Source organism: Elephas maximus, chromosome 27, assembly GCF_024166365.1.
Source record: "Elephas maximus indicus isolate mEleMax1 chromosome 27, mEleMax1 primary haplotype, whole genome shotgun sequence".
Lineage (NCBI taxonomy): Eukaryota > Metazoa > Chordata > Mammalia > Proboscidea > Elephantidae > Elephas > Elephas maximus.
In genome coordinates, this window is record NC_064845.1 from 15,454,624 (window position 1) to 15,481,763 (window position 27,140).

Sequence of the window (27,140 nt, forward strand, 5' to 3'; positions counted from 1 at the left end):
CAGGGTAGGCATCCCTGGAAATTAAGGTTTGCAAGATGCAATGGAGGTGAGCAAGGGACCCAAGCTGGTATGTGAGGGATAAGCATGGTGAGTCCCCATGACAAGGCTCTCTATTGGAAACAAGGATGGCATGTTGGAAAGATAACAGGCAGGCTGGAGATCAGGCCCGAGAGGCAAACGGGGCAGATGGTGGGAGCCACTCTGGGTTTTTGAGCAGAGGGGTGACATGAGCTGACTTAGACTCTGAAAGGACCAGGCTGGCTGCCCTGTTGAGAAGAGATTATAAGAAAGAAAGCAAGAGCAGAAGCTGGGAGACCTGCTCAGAGAGCACTGTAGAGGCTGTTTTCGGGTGGTGGTTTTCAACCTTGGCTGCCTGTCTGTGTCACCCTGGGTGCTTTACAAAACTCTGAGGCCTGGGGTGCTGCTGTTAGCTGCCCTGGAGTCAGCCCATGACTCATGGCAACCCGATGCACAATGAACGCTGCTCCAGTCCCACACCATCCACATGATCGGTTGCAGACCGGACACTTGTGATCCACAGGGTTTTCATTGGCTAGTTTTCAGAAGTTGACCACCAGGCCTTTTCTCCTAGTTCATCTTAGTCTGAAAGCTCCACTGAAGCCTGTTCGGCATCATAGCAACACACAGGCCTCCACTGACAGACAAGTGGTGGCTGTGAATGAGGTGCCTTGGCCAGGAATAGAACCTGGGTCTCCCACATGGAAGGGGAGAATTCTACCACAGAACCACAATGCTCGCTGAGGGCTGGATTACAAAACACTAATCAGTCTGGGGTGCAACCCAGGTATTCGGATTTTTAAAAAGCTACCAACCAAGCTGATTATGACATGCAGTCCGTGTTGGCCACCAGAATTAGGCACACCAAGTAGTCGCGCCAGACAACTCACAGGTGTCCCCAGCTGCTCATTGGCAAAGCTGTTCAGAGACTCAAACCAGGGATGTCACTGCTGCAGCTAAAGACATTATGCAAACTGGAGCAGGCCAGCTGGAGCCCACCTGGGCAGTCAGACCTTTAGGAGGTCAGTCCCGTCTTTGGCTGGACTCATACAGGAGCCTCTGCATCTAAGACTCCTTGTTGTAATACATCGGAGCAGAATAGAAGGGTAAGACTTGAACCCCAGGAAGTGGGTCTGTTAGTCAATCAACAAACTTTTTTTTTTTTTTTTGGTGAATGATAGTTACAGTGTGCCAAGCATTGCACAAGGGACTGCTGATAAAAAAGATAAGGCCTAATTGTCCTTGTCCTAGCCAAATGGCTCCAAGTGAATGCTGTATAAGATTTCGAAATGTGTTATTTGTGGGAAGGCTTTAAATAAGCTGGGGTGGGGGGGCGCCTTCGGTTGCATATCTGAGCTGTTGGCATTTCTAATTCAGAGGAATGAATAGAACATTATTGTGTTGCATCCGCACCAGTACAGCAGGGGGAAAAAAAAGATGCTTGAAGCCGTGAGCTGAACATGAATCAGCAATCTCGTTCTATTGTTTGGAAAATAATCACGATGCTGGGAGTATGAAATTTAAGAAATCACGCAGACGTGCCCTTCCCCCCTGCAGGAAGCAGGCACAGGCTAAAACATGGCATCTTGTTTTTGGCTTCCTGAGCTGAAAGGAATGTAAAAAACTTGGAGAGGGTTTAGGGAAAGCTGATTTGTAAATATGGAAAACACAACCCGTAAGAAATGGGAGATGATTTAGACCCAGCATTGGCAACCTCCCCGAGATGGCACGCCAAGGGAGAGCTTATTACTCTCATGAGCAGAAGTATAGCTGCCCCGGCTTAAAGAAATAGCAGATGTTTCTTGTGCACCTACTATGAGCTAACAACAGCGCTAGCTTGTGGGGTGAAGAAGGAGGGAGCTCCCTGCCTTTTGAGGACCTTGTAATCTGTGGCAATGACAGATGAACACAGAGATAGTACAATATAAGGCAGTGGTCCTCAAACTTGAGAGTCAGTCAGAAGCTGGGCCTCCCTCCTCGGAGTTTCTGATTCAACAAGTCTGGGATGGAATCTGAGCTTCTGTGTTTCTAACAAGCTCCAAGTGATGCTGATGGTGTTGGCCTGGGTCCCCACTTTGAGAATCCTGCTCTAAGGATGCCTGGGGCGGGAGAAGTGGGTAAGCATGGAGAACACAGCAGAAGTCCACTAGAAAGGTGCCATTGGTTTGTTGGTGCTGTAGTAGGTGCCTCTTAAAATCTCTTCTCAGGCGCATGGCTAATGGTTTTTAATGAGCAATAAACCCTGCTGTCGGTGATTCTGCCACCACCCAAGGAAGCATGACCAGAAAGGCCAGAGGAAGAGAATCCTCTGCAGGTTGAAGGGGGTCGAATAGGACATAACACAACAGGGCTGTGTTCAGCCATTTCAACTGATAAGCATGGGTGTGGGCTCACAGAGCAGAAGTGAATGGTTTCAGGGGTAAGGGGGTGACAGCAGGGAGACCCTGTCCCACACTTATGCTCATGCTCATGCAAGCATTTCTCTCATGAGGAGAAGTTGTCCACAGAACCACCTGGGAAGCCTTTTCTAAGCACACATGCCTGGCCTCCAGCCCTGAAGATGTTTGTTGAGCAAATCTCCTCAGGTGATTCTGTGGTGAACCTCCTCCCCTTTGAAAATGGACAGCCACTTTGCAGCCTCAGTGGCTATGTCCATATGTACCCATAAGCTGAGTACAAAGCCGATCTCTTTGAAAATGCAAAAACCCCTTACATGTCACATCTCATTTTAAATGTATTATTACATGACTTGAATGTTCTAAATTCAGGGGTATGCTTTGAAAATGCAAGTGGCCTTCAGAGAAGGTAACTGTCCTCCAACAGAACCAGGTGCCGTTCCACTTGGAATGCTCCAGGCAAGGCTGACTGCGTGCTGATCAGGCCTGGAACGGTGGGAATACCTGCCCACCATCAAGTCTAGCCTACGAAGATGGCACCTCAGTTCCTCTTACATGTTCTTAAATGTTTAGGCTGATGTTTCTCAAAGTGTAGTCCCTGGAAAGTGTAGCCAGGTCACCTGGGAACTTGTTAGAAATGCAGGCCCTCAGGGTCCCCCAGGCTGACTGAACCAGAAACTCCAAGGGGGGAAGCCCAGAAATTTGTGTTCTAACAAGCCCTTCAGGTGTTCTCCAAAGTATGAGAACCACGAGTTTAGACCAGCCCTTCTGGCCATGCCTTTTTTCTTTTTTGCTACAGATAAGTCAAAAACAGAACGGAATGGAAATGCCAGTGACCTGCCACTTATAAATGTATTGAGACATTTATACAAGTATTCTGGCGTGTTTAACATCTCATGCTCATTTGTCAGATTCTCCCTAAGAACTTAAAGTACTGAGCGTACTGCCAACGTCTCCCCCTACCTCTGGCATCCTGTATCGGTCATAATATGACTTACTGCATCTTCCTTCTGACATGATGCAGGGGCTGTGTTCTTTCTATAGATTTCATCACAATTGTACTATATGCTGGGAACTCAGGAAACATTGTTAAATGTTGGATGAAGCTGCTTTATTCCCAGGGACTGGCTTAAACCTTGCAAAGACTTTACTCTGAGTTTTGTTCTCGTATTCTCTACAGTAGTAATCTAAGCAGACCCACTTAGCACTTAAGGGTCAAATTATGTGGCCATGGTCTCACAAAGAGGGGGAAAGGAGATAATGTAAATCATACCTTTGAGCTTTTCATTGATTTCTAAAGCTGTTACAGCCATGGTTTCCAAACTGTATACCAAGGCAGCTTAGAGTGCCATAGCAGACCCATAAAGGCCTATGGAACATTGTTAATTTCTGAGGAAAACAGCAATATTTGTCAAAAACACCGTGCAAACGACTGCTGTTAAGTAGCTTGAACCTAATTATTTAGTAAACAAAACTTTATGGTATTTCTTTTGACTTAGGAGGCCACTGTGAAAAAATTACTGAAACACCAACGGTGCCATGAACTGAGAAATTTGGGAATCCCTGTGTTCTAACGTCACTGTCCCCAGAAGGAAGTGTATTTTGGCTGTACAGTTAAGGAGTTCCTTTCTGATCGAACTAGCATGTTTAAAGAAACATGCCTTCTACATTTAACTTAAACGTCGGGGGCAGGGGGTGGGGAGGACTAAAAATTATAACTACCCTTGCATCTTTTAGAGGCTTCTTTTTTTCTTCTTTCTTTTCTACCTAAATCTATCATCCCACCTCCCTGACTCATCCTTGAACTAAGTTCCTGTGATTTTTTTAAAAAATATTAACGGCTTTAAATTCTTGATACATGCCTCAGCCCTTTCCTCCTGACTTAAGCATATAGGATTAATTCTTACAAATTTGAACTAATATTAAAGGAATTGCTCTAGCCTATTTTTTTTTTTTTTTTTTTTTGCTGAGAATCACCTCCTAAAACAGATTATTGAAAGACCAAACCTAGGCTGGAAGCTATTGAGTTTTGATACACTTAGCCAAAAGAATCTTTATCAGCATATTGTCTTAGTTATCCCGTGCTGCTATATCAGAAATAACACAAGCAGATGACTTTAACAAAGAGAAGTTAATTTTCTCACAGTAAATTAGGCTCAAAGTCCAAATTCAGGGAGTCAGCTCCAGCTTTCCTCTCTGCGTCGGCTCTGGAAGAAGGTCTTTCTCGTCAACCTTCCCCTGTAGTAGGAGCTTCTCTGTGCAGAAACCCCAGGTCCAAAGGATGCGCTCTGCTCCTGGTGCTTCTTTCTTGGTGGTATGAGGTCCCCCCTTTCTGCTAGCTTCCCTTTCCTTTTATCTTTTCAGAGATAAAAGGTGGTGCAGGCCACACCCCAGGGAAACTCCCTTTGCATTGCATCAGGGATGTGACCTGGTAAGGGTGTTACAATCCCACCCTAATCCTCTTTAACATAAAATTACAATCGCAAAATGGAGGACAAGCACAGAATACTGGGAATCATGGCCTAACCAAGTTGATGCATACATTTTGGGGGGAACATAATTCAGTCCATGACGTATATCAAACAAGAGAGTTCCTGGGTGGTGCAAAGGGTTACACACCAACTACTAGCCAAAAGTTGGTGGTTCAAACCCAGCCAGAGGCACCTCAGAAGACAGGCCTGGCAAGCTGCCTCCAAAAGGTTCCAGCCTTGAAAATCCTATAGAGCAGTTCTACTCTGCACACATGGGGTTGCCATGAGTTGGAAACAACTCAACAGACACTAACAACAACATCAAACAAGAACCTAATGAAGGGGAAAAGGAGACTGTAGACATTTCTGAAGTCTATTTCTGTAGGAACTTTGCAGTGGAACCCCCCTTCCCCACCCACCATTTGGCATCTAAGAAGTAATAAACAATTCGAACTATATTTATGAGGAGTATTTTATTTTCATTTTCAAGGAATTTTTAGGAGCAAAGCAGTCTTTGTAGCATAACCTTAGGAAGATTATTCTTTTCATCCAACTGAAACCACTCCCGAAGCCAACTCTTCAAAGATTAGGCAGGCCTAGAAAACAAACAATAACACATGTGAGGAACGTGCCTCTTAGTTCAGTCAGATATATGAGACCAAAGCTAGACAAGAAGGCAGGAAGGGACAGGAACTGGACAAATGGACACAGGGAACCCGGGGTGGAAAGGGCGAGCATGCTGTCACATTGTGGGGATTGCAACCAATGTCACAAAACAATATGTATATATATTTTTGAACAAGAAATCAACTTGAGCTGTAAACTTTCCCCTAAAGCACAATTAAAAAAAAAAAGAAAGAAACTGCAAGGAGCTTGCTGCAGATACCAAAGGCAGCAGAGCACCAGCTCAGAATGGGAGACACCATCTCCCCAGAAAATTAATTTTTTTTTTTTTTTTAAAGTAGCGGTTACCTCTATCAGGTGGTCAAGTAGTAGAGCCTTTTCTTATGAAGCTGTCCAAGGGCAGGGGCGAGGGAGCAGGGTCTGTTTTGCTGTAGTCTTATTCATGGACATCAACTACTTGTAATAAGTCATTTGCTTCGGTCCTAGTGTTTTATTTCCACGTTATCATTTGTTGTTTTTCGTGTGTGTGTCTCAGTGAGTCACCTAACCAATATTATATATTCAGGCATCTGGTGGTTCTGCATGGTACCTTCATTCCTCAGGAGTGATTTCATTCTTCTGACATGATGAATGTGTTTCCAATCCCTGCAACACCACACACACACACACACACATGCACACGCACACACGCACATGCACACTCACTTTTCTTCGGCACGGGGAAACTACCCTACTCTCCACCAGGTGTCAGTAGAGTCAGTTTTAACTGCCTGCTTTGGCCAACAGAACATCTGTTTGTTTCTTCTGCTGCGTGAGGTGTTTCCTCAGACCACCCTTTTCCTGTTAAAAGACCAGCTTCCACTCCTTAGAAGCATTCAGAGATAGAGTCAACCTGTACAGAAAGGTCACTAAGAGGGAAATGAGGTATAAACATACTAGGCGGTCAACTGGTTCTTTCACCGATGGCCTTATAAAACTTTTACTGGCAGTCTCAACTTTTCTGTCACCACTTCATGTGGCTAAAAAGTATTCCAGGCATCATTTGGTGTGGTAATGAACTAGATGTAGCAGATAGTTATAGATTGCAGAGGGCTTCTTTGTTTTAAAGCCCACTCGAATTCCAAGAATCCCACCTGTACCAGTATTTTACTTATGTTGTATCCCCAGAGCCTAGCATATAGTTGAGAAGAATACAACTGTCATCAAGTGCATTTTATCCTATCAGATCCACACATCCCCTTTGAGGTGGATGACCTGCTTCCCACTTTGAGAATGGACTCCTGAGTCTAACTGTCCCGTGTCATTCTGTTGGTAAGTGGCAGGACCTACACATGCGCTTTCCTGCATGGAGCCCAGCGTCCTCTGAAACCCCTGGTGATAAAATGATAGTTCATTTACTTTTCCTGTTCAGAGTGATCAATAACAACTTTACCATCATTGGTATTTTTAAAATATAAATGCATTTTATGTGTTGGAGAGGTAAATGTCCCACTCTTCCATTCTTCCAAGGGAAGCGAGCATCATGGCACCTGGACTAGGAATGGTGAGAGTGGGTGGAGGAAGGCTCCAGGCCTGGGTGACTCTCAGCACCACCCTCTTGGCACATGTCATCCACTGCTTATATTTCTGGCTGCTCCTTGACAGGGTGCTCTATCTTCCCAGCCAGCTTGTAAACTGGATTGTAAATTCTTTCAGGGCAGACAGCAGATCTTAACCTATTCACATACCCAGTGTTTATCCTAGTGTTAAATGCTCATATCGTATTCATCACCATGCCTTCTTATTTCTACCTCTGGAATGTCGTTGGAGTCCCTCACCCTCTCACCACGTCCACTGCCACCTCCCTCACCACTGCTGTAGCCTCCTAAATGGCCTGTTTCCCATACCATGGCCTCGTGAAGCCTTAAAAAGCTCAAGTTGGTTCATCACTCCCCTGCTTAACATCTGCATAATATAAAGAAGGTGCCCAGTTTTCCTATACAAAGTGGATTCCTTGTAGAGTTGTCCAGGTGCCTTTGGAGCACAAGGATAAGAGTAAAGAACTAAATCATTAATGGTGGACAGGCCTATTTAAAATAAGACCTTCAGGGCAAGGTCTCCTCCACTCAGAAGTCTATCCAGACAGACTCAGGTAGAAATGGCTTCTGTCTCATTCCTTTGTGTCCATTCTACCCTGAGGAGACATGTAAGGTAAAGCTTTGTACCTTTTTACATTTATTTCTTGGTGTGATCCTTTCTCTTTGTTAAATTAGAGGTCCTTGTGGGCAGGCACCTATGTTGTCTTTAAATCCTAAATGCCAGGGCAGTGCCTGAACAAAGGAGGCCCTCAACCAAGGCCTCCTGACTGACTGAATAAATGACCCTGTAAAAGGAATTTTCCACTTCAGTAGGCCTTGCCTAGGAGGTATCAAAACTGAATGCCATGTTTCCCTTAACTGGTGCTAAGCTGCTGAAGCTGTTAAAGGACTATGAATGTTTAGGGCCCTGGTATGTGCACCCTCACTGACTTTGACTAAAGACATTTCCCTGACCAATGAACAATAACCCGAACCAAACCCATTGCCATCCAGTGGAATCTGACTCATAGTGACCCTATAGGACAGAGTAGAACTGCCCCATAGGATTTCCAAAGCACAGCTGGTGGATTCGAACTGCTGACCTTTTGATTAGGAGCCTGAGCTTTTAACCACTACACCGCCAGGGCTTCAATGAACAATAGGACTTATTTTAATCAACTGTATACAGACCCATGACTCATTCTTTCCTATACAGAGTGCCAGTTGTCAACCCTTCGTTAGCATGACCAGCCCTTTCTAGCACATTAGAACCTGACTCCTCCTGCTTGCTGACCTACTCGATGAAGCCCTTCTCTCTGTTTGTTTCCTTTCCTGGAAAATAAATAAACCCAGTGTCTTAGGGTTCTCAAGAGAAACAGAACCAGTGAGATACACAGATAGAGAGGAAGAAGGAGGACGTGGTGGAGGAGGACAAGAAGAAAAAGAGGAAGGAGATTTACTTCAAGGAATTGGCTTGCATAATTGTGATGGGTTGGCAAGTCCCAATTTTGTAGGTCAGGCAACAGACTGGAGAGTCCTGCTGGTTTTTGTCTGAAAATCCATTGGTCAGTGATGAGAAGAGTAGAGAGTAAGAGTGTTCTGGTAAAATGTTTATAGTCTGGAGGCAGAATGCACCCTAGGGAAACTTACTTTTTGCTCTTAAGGCCTTCAACCCATTTGTTGAGGCCCACCCACGTTGTGGAAGGTAGTCTGCTTCACTTGAGGCCAACTGACTTAATCATATGTAACTACTTTATGAGGAATACTGGTGGTGCAGTGGTTAAAGCCCTCAGTTGCTAACCAAAAGGTCAGCAATTCGAACCTACCAGCTGCCCCTCAGGAGAAAGATGTGGTAGTCTGCTTCCATAAAGATTTACTGTCTTGGAAACCCTATGGGGGCAATTCTACTCTGTTCTATAGGGTCACTTTGAGTCAGAATCAACTCAACAACAAAAACACCTTCGTTTTGTTGTTGTTGTTAACTATAACAGCAACTAGACTAGTGTTTTACCAAACAGTGGGGCACCATACCCTAGACAAGTTGACACATAAAAGTTACCATCACACTCAGTTTGTTTGTTTTTTCAAGCACTTTTGAACGTTCTTTTCTTAGGTGACCCTGTAATTGTCCAGGGAGCCCAGGTCCTCTGCCATGGCTTTAGACAGGACCATCTCTGGGCTTCCCCTCCTCAGTACAGAACACTGCTCTGACACCCACCTTGTATTATAGGATGACTGCAAAATGATGCTCTTGGATACCTACCTACCTTTAAGGATTGTTAGAAGCATTACTGAAATTTCATTTTTAAAACTGTAGAGCTCGTTGAAGGAAAATAGTTATATTAGTATTAAATTGTGTGGCGATAACATTGCTATATTTTTAAAGCCTTATGAAGATTACTTTTCTGATCCCAGACACTGTCTGCTTCACACATAATGGCTTTTTGTAGTTTACATGCACGTTGAATTGAAATTTCAAAAATAATGATATTTTTTAAGTTGATGGTGTAGCAAGAGTGTAAGTAGGATTTTGTAGCTTCACCTTCAAGATGATAAAAATGACTCACGAAACTCTTCTGACACATTGGTATTAATGTTATATTTTAATATCAGTGTTTTCCATCAGCTCTGTAAAAAGGGGGATGTTTTGCTCAGGGTACCCAAGGAAGGATTGAGCAATCAAACCCATGGAGATGCAGGAGGGGAAACAGCTGGGCCACAGGAAGAACTAAAACTAGGGTTTGTGACCACAGTATTCTCTTTTCCCTTCAGGTTCTCTGTAAATGTCGAACAGATCCTCTCTCTCACCTTCAGACAGGCTTTTTGCATGTGCCTAAGTGACTACATGGCCTCAAACAGTTGTAGAGCTTCACCTGCCAGCAGAGAGGTACTAAATAAACTTCCTGTCTCTCTTTCCCTCTCTTCCTCACTCTCTCTTTCTCTGTCTTCAGATATCCTGGAAAAAGGCCTCATTAGCCCAGCTCAGGTCTTGAACCAGTTCGGCCAGAGATGGGACACTGTGGTTGGCCTAGCTTGAGCCAGATGCCCATCTTTCCCAGACTGTTCAGGGACAGTGTCATGAGAAAACATGGTGGCTTCCATGGACCAGGAAGGGGAGAGGGTTAATGGCAGCATAATCTCTAAGAGAAGCATCGGCACCCTGGACATTCAGTACTTAGAATCCACCTCAGGTATTGTCTGGTTTTGCTTAGGACATCTCAGATCTGGTCTCTCCTTGAAAACCCTCCTAGATAGGTAAATGAAGATGGGACAGAGGGCCTGCAGCTGGTGACGCTTGAAATTCTAGTCAGTAGAAAGGATGCATTTTCCTAGAGGAGGGGACAAAAAACCCAAACCCATTGCCACTAAGTCGATTCTGACTCATTGCAACCCTATAGGACAGAGTAGGACTTCCCCATAGGGTTTCCAAGAAGTGGCTGGTAGACTTGAACTGCCAACCTTTTGGTTAGCAGCCATAGCTCTTAACCACTGTGCCACTTTATTAGCAAAAGTAGCTAATAGTCATCTCTTCTATCAGATTCAATTCAGGTAGATTATACCTTTGTTAATTTCATTTTGTTTATTTTTTCAACACTTACTTGTTGAGAACCTATTATACCTCTGACACTCTGCTAGATGTGGAAGATGTAAAAGTGAGAAAGATATAGTCCCTTCCAGGAAGTGATTATGGACTAGTGGGAAAGGCAGCCATATAAACACGTAATTACCACAGGGTATGCCAAGAGTTTGGATCAAGGAATAAATTCAGTGCTGCAGTATTAAACATGGAAACAGAGAATAGATGGTCGTATGTAAACTTGGGTTGTAAACATGATCTACATACTATGTACTAACTCTTCTCCAACCAGTTATTTACATCAAGAATATTTTTTTCTTTGTCCTATGACTTTCCTGAGCCCAGTACATTCTAGTTTACCCAGCACTTTCTCTCACATTGTCCTTAAACCTCAGAAACATCAACCTTGTGAAGTATGCATAATGAGTACTTGCCTAATTTTACACATGAAGCAATTGAAATCCCAGGAGTTTGAAATTACTACCAAGATCCCACAGCTAGTGAATGACAGCATTGACCCTCGGACCCATATCTTGGGCTTTGGCTCTAGTCCTAATCCACCTGCTGTCACCATTGGCCACGGAACACAGAGAGCTCCCCCTAGAAAAAGAAATTGAATCTGACCCATCCCCACCAATACGTTGAAGGACTCTAGCCCACATTCATCAGCCCCTGCATCTATCTGTGTCATCCATCTGTATGGCATCCTTCAACATTCTTTCCCTGGTCACTGACACCCACCTTCCCCGGACTGAGGGCCAAGTCTGTCTGTTGCTCTTGGGTCTCATTTATGTCGTGATGGGGAGTTCAGGCCAGACTGGGGAAGAGTCATAAATGGCAGATGAGAATATGTACTCAATTCTCTAAAGCAGTGTGTCTCAAACTATAAGGTACATATGAAGGACCAGAGTGTTTTGTCCAAATGCAGAGCTAACTCAGTAGAGCTGGGGTGGGACCCAAGATTTTCTGTTTCTAACTAGCTCCCAAGTGATGCTGGTACTGCTGGTCCACAGACCACACTAAGATGCTAATACATCTTAGCCACTTTGGGGAAAAACAGCAAGTCAGTAGGCTGGTAGCTTTCATAATAACCAGAGATTGAAAAACAGGCATGTGTTCTTGAATAAAAAGTTGACTTTAAAAAACACATTTATAGAAGAAGGAAAGAAAGATATAAAAGATATCCTAAACTTTTAGTAGACGGATTAAAAAGTACTTTGTAATCATCGAAGTGCTCAACAAGGAAAGCATATGACATTGAAGAGGTTCTGAGGGAAGACTTGAGACTGTGCAGTCAAAGTTGTGAGAATTGTGCAGCCAAGTCCATACACACCAATATGGGTTGCCTGCCCCATTTTCTGTTAACAGGAGAAAAGATATGGAAAGCTAATGATGCTTTTTTTTTTTTTAACTTAAAATGAGATTTATTATTTTGTTTAAAAACTTAAAATGTATTTTTTTCTTCCTCCCAATGCATCTCTAAAAACTGTTGTAAACTTCTAATTTTTCTTTAAGTGAATTTTTATTGTTAAAATAGATTCTGAACTTAAAGAGTATATGGTGTCATACCTACATTATGCCTTACTTCTTTTTTTATTTATTTTATTTTGTTGTTGTTGTTGAAAATGTACACAGCAAAACATACACCAATTCAGCCATTTCTACCTGTAAAATTTAGTGACATTGCTTGCGTTCTTCAAGGTCTGCAACCATTCTCACGTTGCTTTTCTGAGTTGTTCCTCCCCCGTTAACATAAGTTCACTGCCCCCTAAATTTCCTATCTTTTGAATTTCTGTTGTCACTTTGACCTCATATAGACAGTTCTTAAAAGTGCTTAATGCTCAAGGCAGACATTTTTTACTAGTTAAGCTAAACTATTGTTTGGTTTTAAGAAGACTTCAGGGGATATTTTTGGCTTAAGTTTTAAAGATTATCTCAGGGCAATAGTTTCAGGGGTTCATCCAGCCCCTTTGGCTCCAGAAAGTCTGGAGTCTATGAGAAGTTGAAATTCTGTTTGACATTATCCCCCTTTTGGTCAGGATTCTTCTATAGACTCTTTCATCAGAATTTTCAGTAATGAAAGCTGGGCACCATCCTCTTCTGGTCTCACAGCAAAGGGGGCAGTTGTGCATGGAGGCAATTAGCCACACATTCCATTTCCTCCTCCTATTCCTCTGACTCTCTGTCTTCCTCTGTTACTCCAGGCAAAGAGAGACCAATTGTTGTACCTCAGATGGCCATTTGCAAGTTTTTAAGACCCCCATATGCCTAATTTCTTAACATTGAGTTTGATGAAACACAAACTCCTACTTTTCTGTGTTAAATTCCCATCCTGAATGTGTTCAGAACACACCTCCAGATAATGCCCTCTTCCTAACACTTTAAAACGTGAAAGCAAATAATTATTTTTAATGTTGTAGAGAACGTAAGTATATACGATTTCTTATATTTTAAGGGTAAGAAATTTAAAAACTTCTGAGACACAAACTGTAATATTTCACTTCCATGAGTTCCATGTGGGAACTCCAAAAATCACTTTGCAAATCATACAGAAGTATACACCCCAGTCGTTAGCCCTCTCTTGAGGGAAAACTTCCATCTGAGAAAAGAGGATGGCAGTGAAGTTCAATAGAAAAAATCCTGAGATAAAAATTAAGAGGTTTTGTAAACGTACATGTATGACATAGCCCACCTCTGCTTCAATTTCCCCAGCTCTGAGTGGAGAGTAACAAATCTTGCCTTGCGGGGACGTTGTAAAGGCAAATGAGCTAATTGATGCATGTGGTACTGTTTTAGAAGGAAAGCATTATGGGAAATGCAGGCTTATATAACTAGTAGTGGTGGTATAACCTGTGGGCATATTTTTTCTTGTCTTTTCTTTGCAGGAGATGTCAGTGAAAAAAAGGATCCAGAATGATTGCTAATTTATGACTCCCAACAGTATGACAGGTATCTGTCTATATTCTTTTATATTCTTGCTTGTCTTCACTTTTGTTCCACTGAAAGTGAAATATGGGTTCCTAAAAGGCTAACCCGAAAGTCTTAGCAACCATCATTTCCGACTAACAAGTGTGGTTAAACCGGTTGCCGGTGAGTCATTTCTGACTCATGGCGACGCCATGTTTGTCCGAGTAGAACTGTGTTCCATAAAGTTCTCGATGGCTGGTTTTTCTAAAGTAAATTGCCAGGTCTTTCTTCTGAGGTATTTCTGGGTGGACTTTAACTGCCAGTCTTCCAGTTAGCAGCTGAGTATTTAACTATTTGCACCACCCCGGGACACCCAGCGATACCCTGGTTTAGATCCTATGAATATATCCCTAAGATACACTTCCACTTTCTTTAGAAAATGTGATATGTGTCATCACCAGAAAGATGATAGAGAAGAAATGATCATTTACAGGAAAAGGTTAATCTTAGTCATCCTAAGACCACCCTTGCCCACTAAACATATTTATTCTTTACCATATTTTTATGCACATAACGCACGCTTTCTATGCTTGTTTACCAACTGCGCCCTTCCCCCAGAGGTATTTTCTTAAGTGTGTTAATGCTAAGCTTTTTTACAGCAACATGTAAGAGATTTCAGATTTTTAAGAGAAGTTGGAAATCCAAATTTTAAATGAAATATCCCAATTTTAATTGTTGGCAATTAATTTTTTAAAATATCAAAAACTACTGGGCCATTCAAAATATGTTGATGGGAATCAAACCATGGGCTGTCAGTTTATGACTTCGGATGTACAACTTTCAGCTTAGCCCCAAGTCTATGACTGTCCTTTTGGCTACAATGGCAGGAGGGCAGATACGCTTAGACCCCTTTGAGTCACGGATGCAGCCTGACCTGGCCCACCCTCCCTTTGATAATCCATTCATATCACCTTCATACCCAGTGAAGAACCAAATGCGCAAGACAATTCCACTGAGAATGGATTTCCCAGTAGACCTGAGAAATTTAAGCAATTGAGTGTTGCCATTCAGCCTTCTGAAAGTTTGGAATCCTCCCAATAACCACAAACATTACATCTCCCAAAAAGTAGAACAAAATTCTAACTCAGAAAGAAAGACCAGACTTGCTGGCCTGACGGAGACTGGAGAAACCCTGAGAGTATGGCCCCCAATACCCTTTTAGCTCAGTAATGAGGTCTCTCCTGAGATTCACCCTTCAGCCAAAGATGGGACAGGCCCATAAAACAAAACAAGACTAAAGGGGTGCACCAGCCCCGGGGCAGGGACTGGAAGGCAGGAGGGAATAGGACAGCTGGTAATAGGGAACCCAGGGTTGAGAAGAGAGAGTGTTGACATGTCATGGGGTTGTTAACCAGTGTCATACCACAATGTGTGTACTAACTGTTTCATTAGAAACTAGTTTGTTCTGTAAACCTTCATCTAAAGTTCAATTTAAAAAAAAAAATTACATATCCCCACATTACGTCGCTGCCTCTCTACCTACTTCCACTTGAACTTCTGTTGTAGCGAAAAGATACAGCACCTAGGGTAAACCAGGATGGTTCTCACCTATGAGAACTAAGGGTCTCAGAATCATAAACCTTCTCCTCGTCCTATTTCTCATTAGCAGGCTGGTAAAAGTCCCCACTCCTGTTTCCATTCCATCGCCACCTAGGCCAAAATTCTTCCCTTCTTAAATTTCATTTCTTCTATCTTATAAATCTCATTCAGTAAAAAATTGATATATCAACTTTCACTTTAGAGCCTATTGTGCTGGTGTGAGTGAGGGTTCTCAGTCAGAAAGGGTGGTGACATAAGACTTTGCGTGCCCCTGTATGTGTGAGTATACACCTTAGACAGCCGGTAGCCATGTGCAAAACCTACAGAAAGTACTACCCTCCAATAAAGGATAGGGTGGGATGAAGCACTATACAAGGATGGCTGTATAAATACTCCATGATAATTTGCCCACCTGAACAAGTCTCCCAAGGTACCTACCATCTCAAAAACATCCACTTGAGGCATATGAGGATGCCAAAAGTTGGCACAGCAGTGGGTAATCAAATGGATTTGCTTGCCATAGAAGTTGGCCATAGCCAGAGTAGTGACCATCCATCCCAGGTTCTCCTAAAGCAGGTATCACCAAGAGTTTTCTGTACAGGGCCTAACAGTAAATATTTCCAGCTTGGCAGGCCATACTATCTCCATCACAACTGCTCAACTCTGCCATGTAGCATGAAAGCAGCCATAGACAAGCAGTAAACAAATGAGTGTGGCTGTGTTCCAATAAAACTTTATTTACAAAAACAGGGAGCAGAGCAGCTTTGGCGACAGCCACGGGCTGTAGTTTGCCAGCCCCTGCTCTAGAGCCTAGGAAGTTCCCTTTGAGCATCATTCTATTGCTGAGCAGAGCTCCCAAGGTGAGTCAGCTCCAGGGCTAAGCTAGGAATCTAGGCTCACCGCAGGACAGTTCTCCACTAAGCCAGCTTTTCAGCCGATCTTTTAGAAACTGGGATGCTGTCCCTCTATGCCGAGCTCTATGCTCTGTGCCGCAACAATGGGCTCAAACATAACGATTGTGAGGATGGCTCAGGACCGGGAAGTGTTTCATTCTGTTGTGCATAATGTCTCTATGAGTCAGAGCCCAACTCGAGGGCACCTAAGAGGCTGAGCTGGAACCACAGGCGCCTCCTAGTGGACAAGTGAGGTTTCGTTTGCCAGCATTTCATAGTCATAGTGTAGAAACTACTCCTGGTTCTATTTTCAAAGGAAACCTAATACGTACACATACATGTGTAAAAATAAAACCCAAACCCATTGCCATCAAGTCAATTCCAACTCATAGCGACCCTATAGGATGAAGTGTAACTGCCCCATAGGGTTTCCAAGGAGCGGCTGGTGGATCGAACTGCCGACCCTTTGGATAGCAGCTGAGCCCTACACCACCAGGGCTCCCATATGTAAATAAGGTCAGATGAGAAAACCATTACTTTAGGCTCTTCTATTTGAGTATGAAATAAAACAGTATCCTTTTCACTGTCTCCTTTGCTATGGGCTCGGGCTATGTGCTTATTTTAAGAAAACTAACAAGAGACAGTACTGAAGTGGTAAGCCATTGGAAGTCATTGCTTGTCTTAGCATATTTTTAAGGCCAACTATGAAAATTTCTGCATTGGAAAACATAATAGGTAATGTCACTCTTACGAAGTACAGGAAATCAATTAACATTTATGAAAAGAAATTCATTTTTTGAAAATGAGCAGGAGTAACAGCATTGCATCTATTTTCCTAAAACTAAACAGGCCAGCCTTTTCAAATAAAGACTTTTTGGTGTGTGGGATCCGTCAGACACAAGGCTTATTAAATTGATGGTATTTTGTATTAATTCAAATGGAAAATTGTTTTGGGGGGTTATTTAATTTTGGCCATGTGGCGTCAGATCTTGCCAAAATGTTCTCATTATCTTACCCCGCCTAACTTGAAACTGGAGCCCTGGTGGTGCAGTGGTTAAGAGCTACGGCAAGCAAAGGCTGCTAACCAAAAAGTTGGCAGTTCAAATCTACCAGCTGCTCCTTGGAAACTGAATGGGGCAGTTCTACTCTGTCCTATGGAGTCGCTATGAATCGACTCGATGGCAATGAGGTTTTTTTGGGTTTTGGTTTTTGGTTTAATTTGAAACTAGGATTACATGAAATCAAGCACTAAAAAATACTGATTCTTAAAAAAAGAAGAAAGTACCTTAATAGATATTTTATTAGGGTAGAATTAAGTATAGTCTGAGGGGAATTTTGCTAACATTTATGGCATTATAATGAGCTTTATTTTGCATAAAGCCATGATTCACAGCATAGGGGAGTTTGTTCTAGCATATGAATACCTCAAATTTTAAATACCAAAGTTAGAGGCTTTTGCCCTCAATTGAAAAGAAAACTAAGAGCTCAAACTCCTCTAAATGTGCCTGAAGAGGCAGAAACAAGAATCCATTATGTTTGCGGTGAACCTCACTTTATGAAATAAGCATATGGCATAAAGTTAGAGCGTTTGATATTTTCACTGAAATACAACCCCTGGTAATTTAAAGTCACATTACTATGAATCATTGCAAAGAGAAAAATATATTTTTTATGTAATATAGTCCTCATTCAGTTCTTCAACTTGCATTTCTTGTGAACTGTTTGGTCATTTAACTTCCCTATCATGATGTTGCTTTTTTTCTTTTCCTTTATCAAGACACTATTATTATTGGGAGCCCTGGTGGCACAGTGGTTAAGAGCTGAGGCCAGCTATGGCTGCTAACCAAAAGGCTGGCAGTTCAAATCCACCAGCCACTCATTGGAAACCCTATGGGGCAGTTCTGCTCTGTCCTATAGGGTCGCTATGAGTTGTAATAAATTCAACGGCAATGGGTTTGGGTTTTTTTTATTATTATTATTGAAGGTCAGCAAAAAAGAGGAAGACCCTCAACGAGGTGAACTGACACAGTGGCTGCAACAGTGGGCTTAACCATGACAACAATTGTGCGGATGGCACAGGACCAGGCCGTGTTTCATTCTGTTGTTCATAGAGTTGCTATGAGTCAGAACCAACTCAAGAGCACCTAACAATAAATAATTATTGTTGAGCATATCCCAGGTTCCCAGGCAGGGATATTGGCAGGGACAAGACAGGAGATTTCAGTTGTTATCCCAGGGTTTTCCGTTGTATTATCCTGAACATATCTTGGACTATTTGTTTAATTCCTTGCTTTTGGAAGGGGTCAATTTTTTAGGCAAAAATAAGAATTATAGAAGTTCGCTCTTGTTGTTTTAAAATTTACATTTCTCGCATTACTCTTCAGGTTGAATACTTTTTACATGTTAATTGGCTACTTGAATTTCTTGTTTTGTAACTTGCTTATTCATATTTATTGCGCATTTACCTACTGCTGTTTGTCATTTCATCATTATTTGTAGAGGCTGTTTATATATTAAGGATGTTAACTGAGCATATCACTTAATCTCTCTAGATCTTGGATTCCTTACCAATTAAGTGATAAAGTTGGACTAGTCCATCTCTAGTTCTCTTTTCACTTTTAAGATGAGGTTGTTTATACTTCAGATATTCATATTATATATCACATTTTCATAAAGTAAGGCATACGTACATCGATGGTAGGGTGTAAAGAAAATGGGAACCCTAGAGAAATATATTTTGTGGTTTGAGACTATCATAATGAACAAGTTTTTAGGAGTCAAACAAAATATTTAAGTTGAGAAAACAATGTTTTATTGTAAAGCCCATACCATTTTTCAAACGTAGATCTTCAGCTGTCCCTTAGGCTTTTCAACTGCTCCTTATGGCCCTTTTGTTCTTTCAGAAATAGAACCACAGCTGTATTATATCCTACAATCAATATAGAACATCTTTCGTGGTGTCAGAAGGTTATTGCCAGCAAAATAACGATACCACCCAAGGATGGTTAACAGTGTGCATACTGCTAATGTTTCCCGTTGCCAATAAACACGTTACCTCTTCCAAAATAGGATTTTTTTCATAGCGATTTAGTAGTCCATCATATGGATACAGCCATACAGTCCCTGATTGTTAGGCTTTTGACATAATATTATTAAAAATAATGTTAGAATGAACCGTCTTATATGTAGTTTTGTACCTCTCTCATTGCCTCAGGATAGATCCTACAAAGTAAAAGGGAATGCTAGATCAGAGGAATTGAGCATCTTTAAAAAAACTTTTTCTGTGGACAAATGGTAGCCAGATTATTGAATCAGTTCAGACACCCACCAATAGGGCAGTAAACCAAAAAAAAAAACCAAACCCAGTGCCGTCGAGTCGATTCCGACTCACAGCGACCCTATAAGGCAGAGTAGAACTGCCCCGTAGAGTTTCCAAGGAGCGCCTGAGGGATTTGAACTGCCGACCCTTTGCTTAGCAGCCATAGCACTTAACCACTAGTGCCCCCATTTAATGAGACACCCTCCAAATTTGGGGGCAGGAGTTGTTGTTAGTTTCTTCATTACTTTCATCACATGATGCCACCATCACCACTATCTCTCTTGAATTTTCCCAGTAACTGTTAACAGAAGCTCAGTGCCCCTAAGTAATGAGCCCCTTTTTTCCCCTCCCTTCTACCCACTCTAGGGAACCACTAATAAACTTTGATCTCTATCCACTTGCCTATTCTAGATATTTCATATAAGTGGGATCATACAATATTTGTCCTTCTGTGATTGACTTGTTTCACTCAGCATAATGTTTGAAAGGCTCATACGTGTTGTTGCATGTATGACTACTTCATTTCTCTTTTAGGCTGAGTAATATTCCATGGTATACATGTACATATATTAGTTTGATTTTGAAGGGAAAAGTTATTAGCAAAATTTTGCCACAGCTTTAAAACTTTACATTTTTCTTATTGATATTGAGTTTGAATCTATCTATCTATCTATATAAACCTGTTGCCATCAAGTCAATTTCAACTCATAGCAACCTTATAGAACAGAGTGGAATTGACCCATAGGGTTTCCAAGGAGTGGCTGGTGGATTTGAACTGCCAACCTTTTGGTTAGCAGCCAAGTTCTTAACCACTGCCCCACCAGGGCTCCATATATATATACATACACACACATACATACATACATGTTGATTAGTGTTAAACTGTTTTTGTAACTTGTTCATTTATTTTTCCTATACTGATGCTTGTCTTTTTTTTATGTATTGAAGAATTAATCCATTGTCTGTCATATATGTTACAAATATTTTTCCCATTTTAGTGTATGCCTCTTCTTTTCATTTGACTATTTTTTACCTTTTAAAATTTTGTTTATTTTGAAATAACATCATACTTAGAGAAAAGTTGCAAAATTGGTACAAAGAATTTCCAGGTAGTCTTTACCCAGAGTCGCCAAGTGTTAACATTGTATCACATTTGTTTTATTCTTTTCCCTCTCTCTTTTTATCTCTATCTCTATCTACCTACCTATCTATTTATCCATCTATCTATATATTTTTTAAATCATTTACAAATAAGTTGTGAAGGTGATGCTATGGTATTTTTTGTTTATATACAGTAAGATCTCTTAAGGTGCTGCTTTATGATATATGGAAACCCTGGTGGCATAGTGGTTAAGAGCAATAGCTGCTAACCAAAAGGTTGGCAGTTCAAATCCACTAGGTGCTCCTTGGAAACCATATGGGGTAGTTCTACTCTGTCTTATAGGGTCACTATGAGTCCGAATCAACTTGATGGCAACAAATATGGCTTTTTTTTTTTTTTTTTTTTTTTAATGCTATATGTCTTTGTTGGAAACGCTGGTGGTGTGGTAGTTAAGTGCTATGGCTGCTAATCCAAAGGTCAGCAGTTCGAACCCACCAGGCGCTCCTTGGAAACTCTATGGGGCAGCTATACTCTGTCCTGTGGGGTCACTGTGAGTTGGAATCGACTCGATGGCAACGGGTTTGGTTGGTTTGGTTTGATGTCTTTGTTGTCAAGCTTAGAAATGTCTTCTGCTGAGTACTGAGGGGCAGCACTCAATGGGTTCTTTGCAATGAGCTTAGTACTTCTATTTCAACATTCTCTGAAGTGACTTTCTTATTGTCGAAGATCCTCTGGAAAAATACCCCTTCACATTTACCCTTCCTGCACACCAACCACCTAAAGGACCTCCCACCCCAGCCTTTGTGGGAAAGGACAGGAAAACACAAGTAACAAAACCAAATGCCTGGCAATGGTAGAGCACCTACCGTTCCTTCTCCTTATCAGGACAGCCAAGCCCAGGTCTTTGGACCGGTTACCCCTGCAGGGGAGGTGACTGCAGAAGCAAAGGGAGCCCAGCAACACAGAGCGCCAACATGCCTTCCTTTCTCACTTTGCTCCAGGATCTGGGAGGCTTTCTATTGATTTATGCGCTCCTGGCATAATTATTTATCTGAAGGTTTGTTCCACTCTCTTCCAGATTCCTGTTCCTCCAGTTGTGCACAAAAATAAAATATGGCCTTGGGTTCCATTTAGAGCCATCTATGCAAGTTACAAGTATTTCCACAAATAGATTTCAGAAAGAAAAATACCAGCTTGCCCAAATAGCTAGCTCAACCGTGGGTTGAGCCAATTGCAAAAAGGAACTCTGATTTTATTTCTTCTCTGTTTAACCCTGTGCAATATGGGTCCTTTTCCTCCCTCTTCAGCTTGATATCACAAATCTCACCACAATTAGGCTAGAAAGGAAACATCCATCTTCACCAAAGTGCCTTGAGGGTACAAGGGAAGCTGTTCCACACATATCCCACATATCCCTCTCCCAGGATCCATTTTTCATGGTAACTGCGAACCTCATGTCCTCTTCTCCCTCTCTCCCCAAAGGCTAGAAGTCCTTCAGTGTCGCTGCTGAACACACTGCTCCTCCTTACAACTCCCATCAGGATTCTGGCCCCTTCTTTCCTCTCCATCGTCTCCCCCCACCCCCCCAGTCCTGCTCCCACCCTCATAACTTCCCTTGTTTATTTCCTTTGTAGATCATGGACCCTTTCTCTCCACTTCTCCCATTTGCATCCTCTTCTAAAACCACTCAGCAAAAGAAACAAATCTTCCTTGGGGCCCACTTTCCTTGGAAACCCAAAACCCCTTGCCTCCTAGTCGATTCTGACTCATAGTGACCCTATAGGACATAGTAGCACTCTCCCATAGGGTTTCCAAGGAGCGGCTGGTGGATTCAAACTGCTGACTTTTTTGGTTAGCCTCCAAGCTCTTAACCATTGTGCTACCAGGCTCCTTCCTTGCAAATTAAAAAAAAAAAAAAAATTTTTTTCTTGGAAATAGGGAAGGGAAAATCATAAATGTTCATAATTTTACCTTTTTTTTTTGTTCTTGTCACACACAAATTGGCAGAAGAGAGTGCAAATCATTCCATGGTGTCCAGTGGTGGGAAGAGAGGAGACCAGCAGTTCAGTCCAAGATTTTCTCCAGTTTTTACCATAACAAGGGGGAAATCAAGAAAACCAGTCTAAGGACTAAAAACGATAATTTATGTGCAGCTAACACATCATCCTTTAAAAAAAAAAAAACATAAGTACTTCAGAAATAGAAGAAACAATGACCCCTTGTACAATATGAATAGGTATAGGGTCTCCATGAATCGGAATTGACTCAACAGCACTGTTTTTGTTGTTTTGTTTTGTTTTGTTTTTACTGTGCTTTCCAATAGCCTACCTGTAGGGGAATTGTCCATCCTGTCCTCTGTCCATCTGTCCTCATCCCATACCTCCCTTCTTAACCTCCTGAACTTCTCCTAGAGAAGCAACTTTCTACAGAAAAGTTAGGGGGCTTTCTGCAGGAGAGCGAATTAATGACATCCCCCCAAGTTGAGTCAGATTACTGGAAACTGTCTCTCAGGATTCCTGGGGCCTCTGAGACAATTGCTTCTAAAAAAACTTCATTTTTCAAATGTGAGCTGTAGCCAGGTGATTGGGAATTTGAAAATGTCAAAAGGACGAGGCTTTATAGAGAGTGAAAGACGGGAGCAGAATGAAGAAAAATATTTATTTCTTCCTCAACAAACCCTGTATTCTTCCTAGAAGCCACTCTTGAAATATTGGGCTTCTCTCCTAGACCTCCTCTTCCACCCCTACTCCCATTGTCCCCACACCCCACTGTTATCACCCTCACCCCCACTGCCACCATTACCATCATCACCATCACTACCACCACTGCCACCATCACCAGGACCATCTACACTACCAGCACCACCATCATCACCATTCTGATAAACTCATCTCTACTTCCTTCAAGCCTGCGATAACCAAGAGTTGCCTAGCACATCTTTTCCCAACTTCTGCAAACAATCACAAATAGCAGTCATAACATAACAGGGATCTATTATGCCCAGACATAGCTTCCTCACTCTTCCCTCAGATACCACTGAAGTCCACAGTAGTTGCACATATGTTGATACAAGTCCTTCAAAGGAATCAAAAACAATTTTTCTCAAAAAGAATTGAGTCCCTAATCAATGTGCAATGTGAATTTTGTTTGCGATGAGCCAAGAGTTACTTTTATATGCCACCACCCTCAACTGAAAAGTCCCAGGCTTTTGTTTTGTCCATTTTTGCTTTTCTTTCAAGTCTTGGCTGTGATGACATTCTCTCTCTGGAATCTGGCTGTCTTCTAAAAGGGAAACTAGAGTGGAACTCCCAAGTCTGCAGACAGCGGATATATTCTTGACTTAGTGCTGGCCCTGAGCTGAGGGTCATTTTCTCCAAGCCTCACCTTTCACACATCGGCACTCTAGGGCTGGATCCATGAAGTAACCTCCCCATTGTCAGCACAGCATATGGCCAGGTTTTTTGACCACGCATTCCCAAAGCTTTGGAAATCGTGGGTTAAATGACTTTAAAATAGAGATTGTGGTTCATTTTTGGTTCGTCACTAAAGTTCTCCTTAATCTTTATTGTGCTAATGTGCATACTGAATCACAAAAAAGGGTGTACTAGGCAGTTTTCCCTCAACTTATGAGCTTCATCTTTTGTGCAGGCCCTAGCCTCGTCCTGCTCAAAGTTGGCTGCACATTAGAATTACTCAGGGAGCTTTAAAAAAGTTTGCATGGCCAGCTCACACCTCAGGCCAGTTAAATCAGAATCTCTAGTGGGAGACCAAGGCCTCAGTACTTTTTTTAAAACTACCCAGATAATTCTACAGTACAAGTCAGTCTGAGAACCATGACCAAGACACAGTGGTTCTCAGCCTTGGTTGCCCGTTATGGTCCCCCAGGGAGCTTTAAAAACACATAAAACCCTGGGCCCCATCCCATCAAGATTCCAATTGAACTAGTCTGGGGTGAGGCCTCTAGCATCTTTGTTTTTTTACCTCCTCAAGGGATTCTAATACGTGTCCAATGTTGAGAAAAATGCAGTTGTTCTCTCAAACTTGGTGGTGGGTATCAGAATCCGGGGAATTTGGCTTAAAAAAAAAAAACAGGCCCTAGCCTACTGTCTTATCTCAAGCCTGGGCTTCTGTGTTCTTTGTTAGCTCTCCAGGTGATTCTGATACACTCAAAGTTCGAGAACCACTGATCTAAGCAGTTTTCTTCTCCCTATGGAACATATTTTGGCAAATGTTAGTTTGGGCATCTGCAAAAAACACTTAAAATATCACCCTTTAACCTGAGTCTAGCCTGGCCTAGGGTGACACACTGAAATGTAAACAACGATGTTATGCTCTGGTTGATTAATTACCTGGGTGTGTTTTGTTCCTTTTACCGTGAAGGACAGGCTCCCAGTTCATGAACCCGTGCGGCTGGCCAGAAACTTTGGCGTTGTCACTTATCTAAATGGTCCATCAGGGCAGCATCCTTTCCAGTTCGGATGATCAAAAAGTCATTGGGGAATGCACTCCAAGGGCAACATCCGTCGCTGAAGAAATAGATCCGTCCTGATGAAACTTGCTTTTCTGTCCCATAAATTGCCTATAAATGATTCTTTCAGGCATTGAGCTTAGAACACCATTCGTTGCCTTAGTGAGTAGTTTTTAGTTGTGCTTTTGATTATAGGAGGGTTTTGTCCCAAGAGCGTTCTAAAAATGTTATTAATTAAATGCCTTCCATTTAGGGCCCTCAAAAGAATGTAACTCTCTGGTAAGCAATAGTCACAGGGTTAAGGTTCTCAGCCTGGGCTGCACATTCGGAAACTTGGGGGCTTTTTAAAAATCCTAGTGCTGGAAGTACTGGACTTGTCTCAAAGGACTATGGTGAGGATGTAAGATTTATGTAAATAATTTAACACAGGGTCTGGGGCATTGGGGCACAACAGAGACCAGCCGTTAAAAGGGAGAGCCTGGCACAGAGTAGGCGTTCATCAGATGTTAAGCTAATTTTGAGAAGTTTGGAACAGCACTGATCTCTCGTAATGCCCAATAGAATTATGGCACTACAATGAATTTAACCTGCAAAACAAACATATAAATTAGCATTTGTATTTTTTTTTTTTTAAGAAGCTGGTTTTGCAGGCAGGCTTGTATATAGTGATGCATAGCTCAAGTCCATAATTCATGTTCCCTCCTTAGTGTCACATTCAAATTCAGTGCCCAATACAGGATTTTCTGAAAGAATTTTCTGTACCGTTTAAGGCCTCCTTTTCTTTTTCCAAAAAATGAAGAGAGAAAAGAAGCGGGGTAGGGAAGGGAAGAGACAAGCAAGGAGAAATGCTCTTATTATTATCACTTTAGGGAAAGATATTTTTAATGAAGTAGTAATCTAGACATAAGATTTGAAGCAAACAATTCATGAAAAAGGAAGTAGATGATTTTTAACACAATGTCTTCCTTTCTGCCAAAACCTGTTGCTGTCCAGTGGATTCCAACTCATAGTGACCCTATCGGACAGAGTAGAACTGCCCCATAGGGTTTCCAAGGAGCGGCTGGTGGATTCGAACTGTGGACCTCTTGGTTAGCAGCCGAGCTCTCAACCATTGAGCCAGCAGGGCTCCAGTTTTCCTTTCCGCAGTCACTGATAAAATAAGCATCTTAAAGCCTTTCTGGTATTATTACTTCATTTTTTAAATTGGCAACAGTCCCAATACCAGCCCAGGCAAAGGGAGTATATCCTACAGTGTTTTCCTGGGTGCTCAGCTCTCCCCGGGCTGTAGGACGTAGCGTGATATAACCCCATAATGTAAGAAATGATAGCAGAAAACCAGGAGAAGCACGTGTCTCCTTCATGCAGCCAATGAAGAGAAGTTTAAAACCACACTAATGTCCCATAATTAGATTTTGGTGTCAAATTGTGGTTCCCCATTTTTTTACTGTCAAGATCCTCTCTTGTTATCCACCCCACCCCCACCCCACCCCTGCACCTTCACTGATCTGGGTTTTTGAACATTTTACCTGTCAAACTATATCTACTAAGTAATAGATTTCATTGACCTACCTTTTAGTAATCAAAAACATATGTAATTACTAATCTGATATTTTTGATGATGAGTAGAACCAAATGACCAGGGATATTTTTCTATATATTTTTCAAAAAGCAAAAGGCAATCAATTTTTCACAAAGGCTGCGTGGGCTACCACATCCCAAGCCCAAACCCATTGCCGTCGAGTCCGTTCCCACTCATAGCGATCCTATATGACAGAGTAGAACTGCTTCATCAGATTCCCAAGGCTTTAAAACTTCAAGAACCAAATTGTCACAGCTTTCTTCTGCAGTGCTGCTGGTGGGTTCGAACCGCTGACCCTTTGGTTAGCAGCTGACCGCTTAAACGCTGCACCACCAGGGCTCCTTGGCTGCTTCATATCCTGTATAATTTCTCTTGGGCCTTTTCGAACTTTTTAAATTGCTCATAGTTTCCCCCAACTCTGCTTTTATGGACCTCGTGCTGAGAACCATTTGAATGAGGAAATTATGAATATTCTTATAATCCAATTTTCTCAACTATAAGTAGGAATTATATTCTTATATTATTTAGCTAAATAGAACTATAAATGAAGCCATCAGAATAGCAATTACTGCTGGCATTACTTTGAATCAAAAAAATCTTTCAGTATTATTATAAAATCATTCTTCAAATA

The 27,140-nt window shown here is 42.0% G+C and overlaps 1 protein-coding gene across 15 annotated transcripts in view; it reads left to right on the forward strand.

Moving 5' to 3' along the window:
- The window catches only part of THRB (thyroid hormone receptor beta), a 415,197-nt gene that overhangs the window by 277,621 nt on the left and 110,436 nt on the right, over positions 1–27,140 (forward strand). For 12 of the 15 annotated variants that reach the window (XM_049871031.1, XM_049871028.1, XM_049871023.1 and 9 more), the window contains one exon: positions 13,528–13,591. The exons of 1 other annotated variant lie outside the window; for it this stretch is intronic. In XM_049871031.1, coding sequence (XP_049726988.1) covers positions 13,570–13,591 — 22 coding nt within the window. In that variant the 5' untranslated portion in view covers positions 13,528–13,569. Of the gene's footprint in view, positions 1–9,837; positions 9,953–13,527; positions 13,592–27,140 lie in introns of all 15 variants that reach the window. 2 more of the 15 variants (XM_049871025.1, XM_049871036.1) reach the window with 1 other exon arrangement.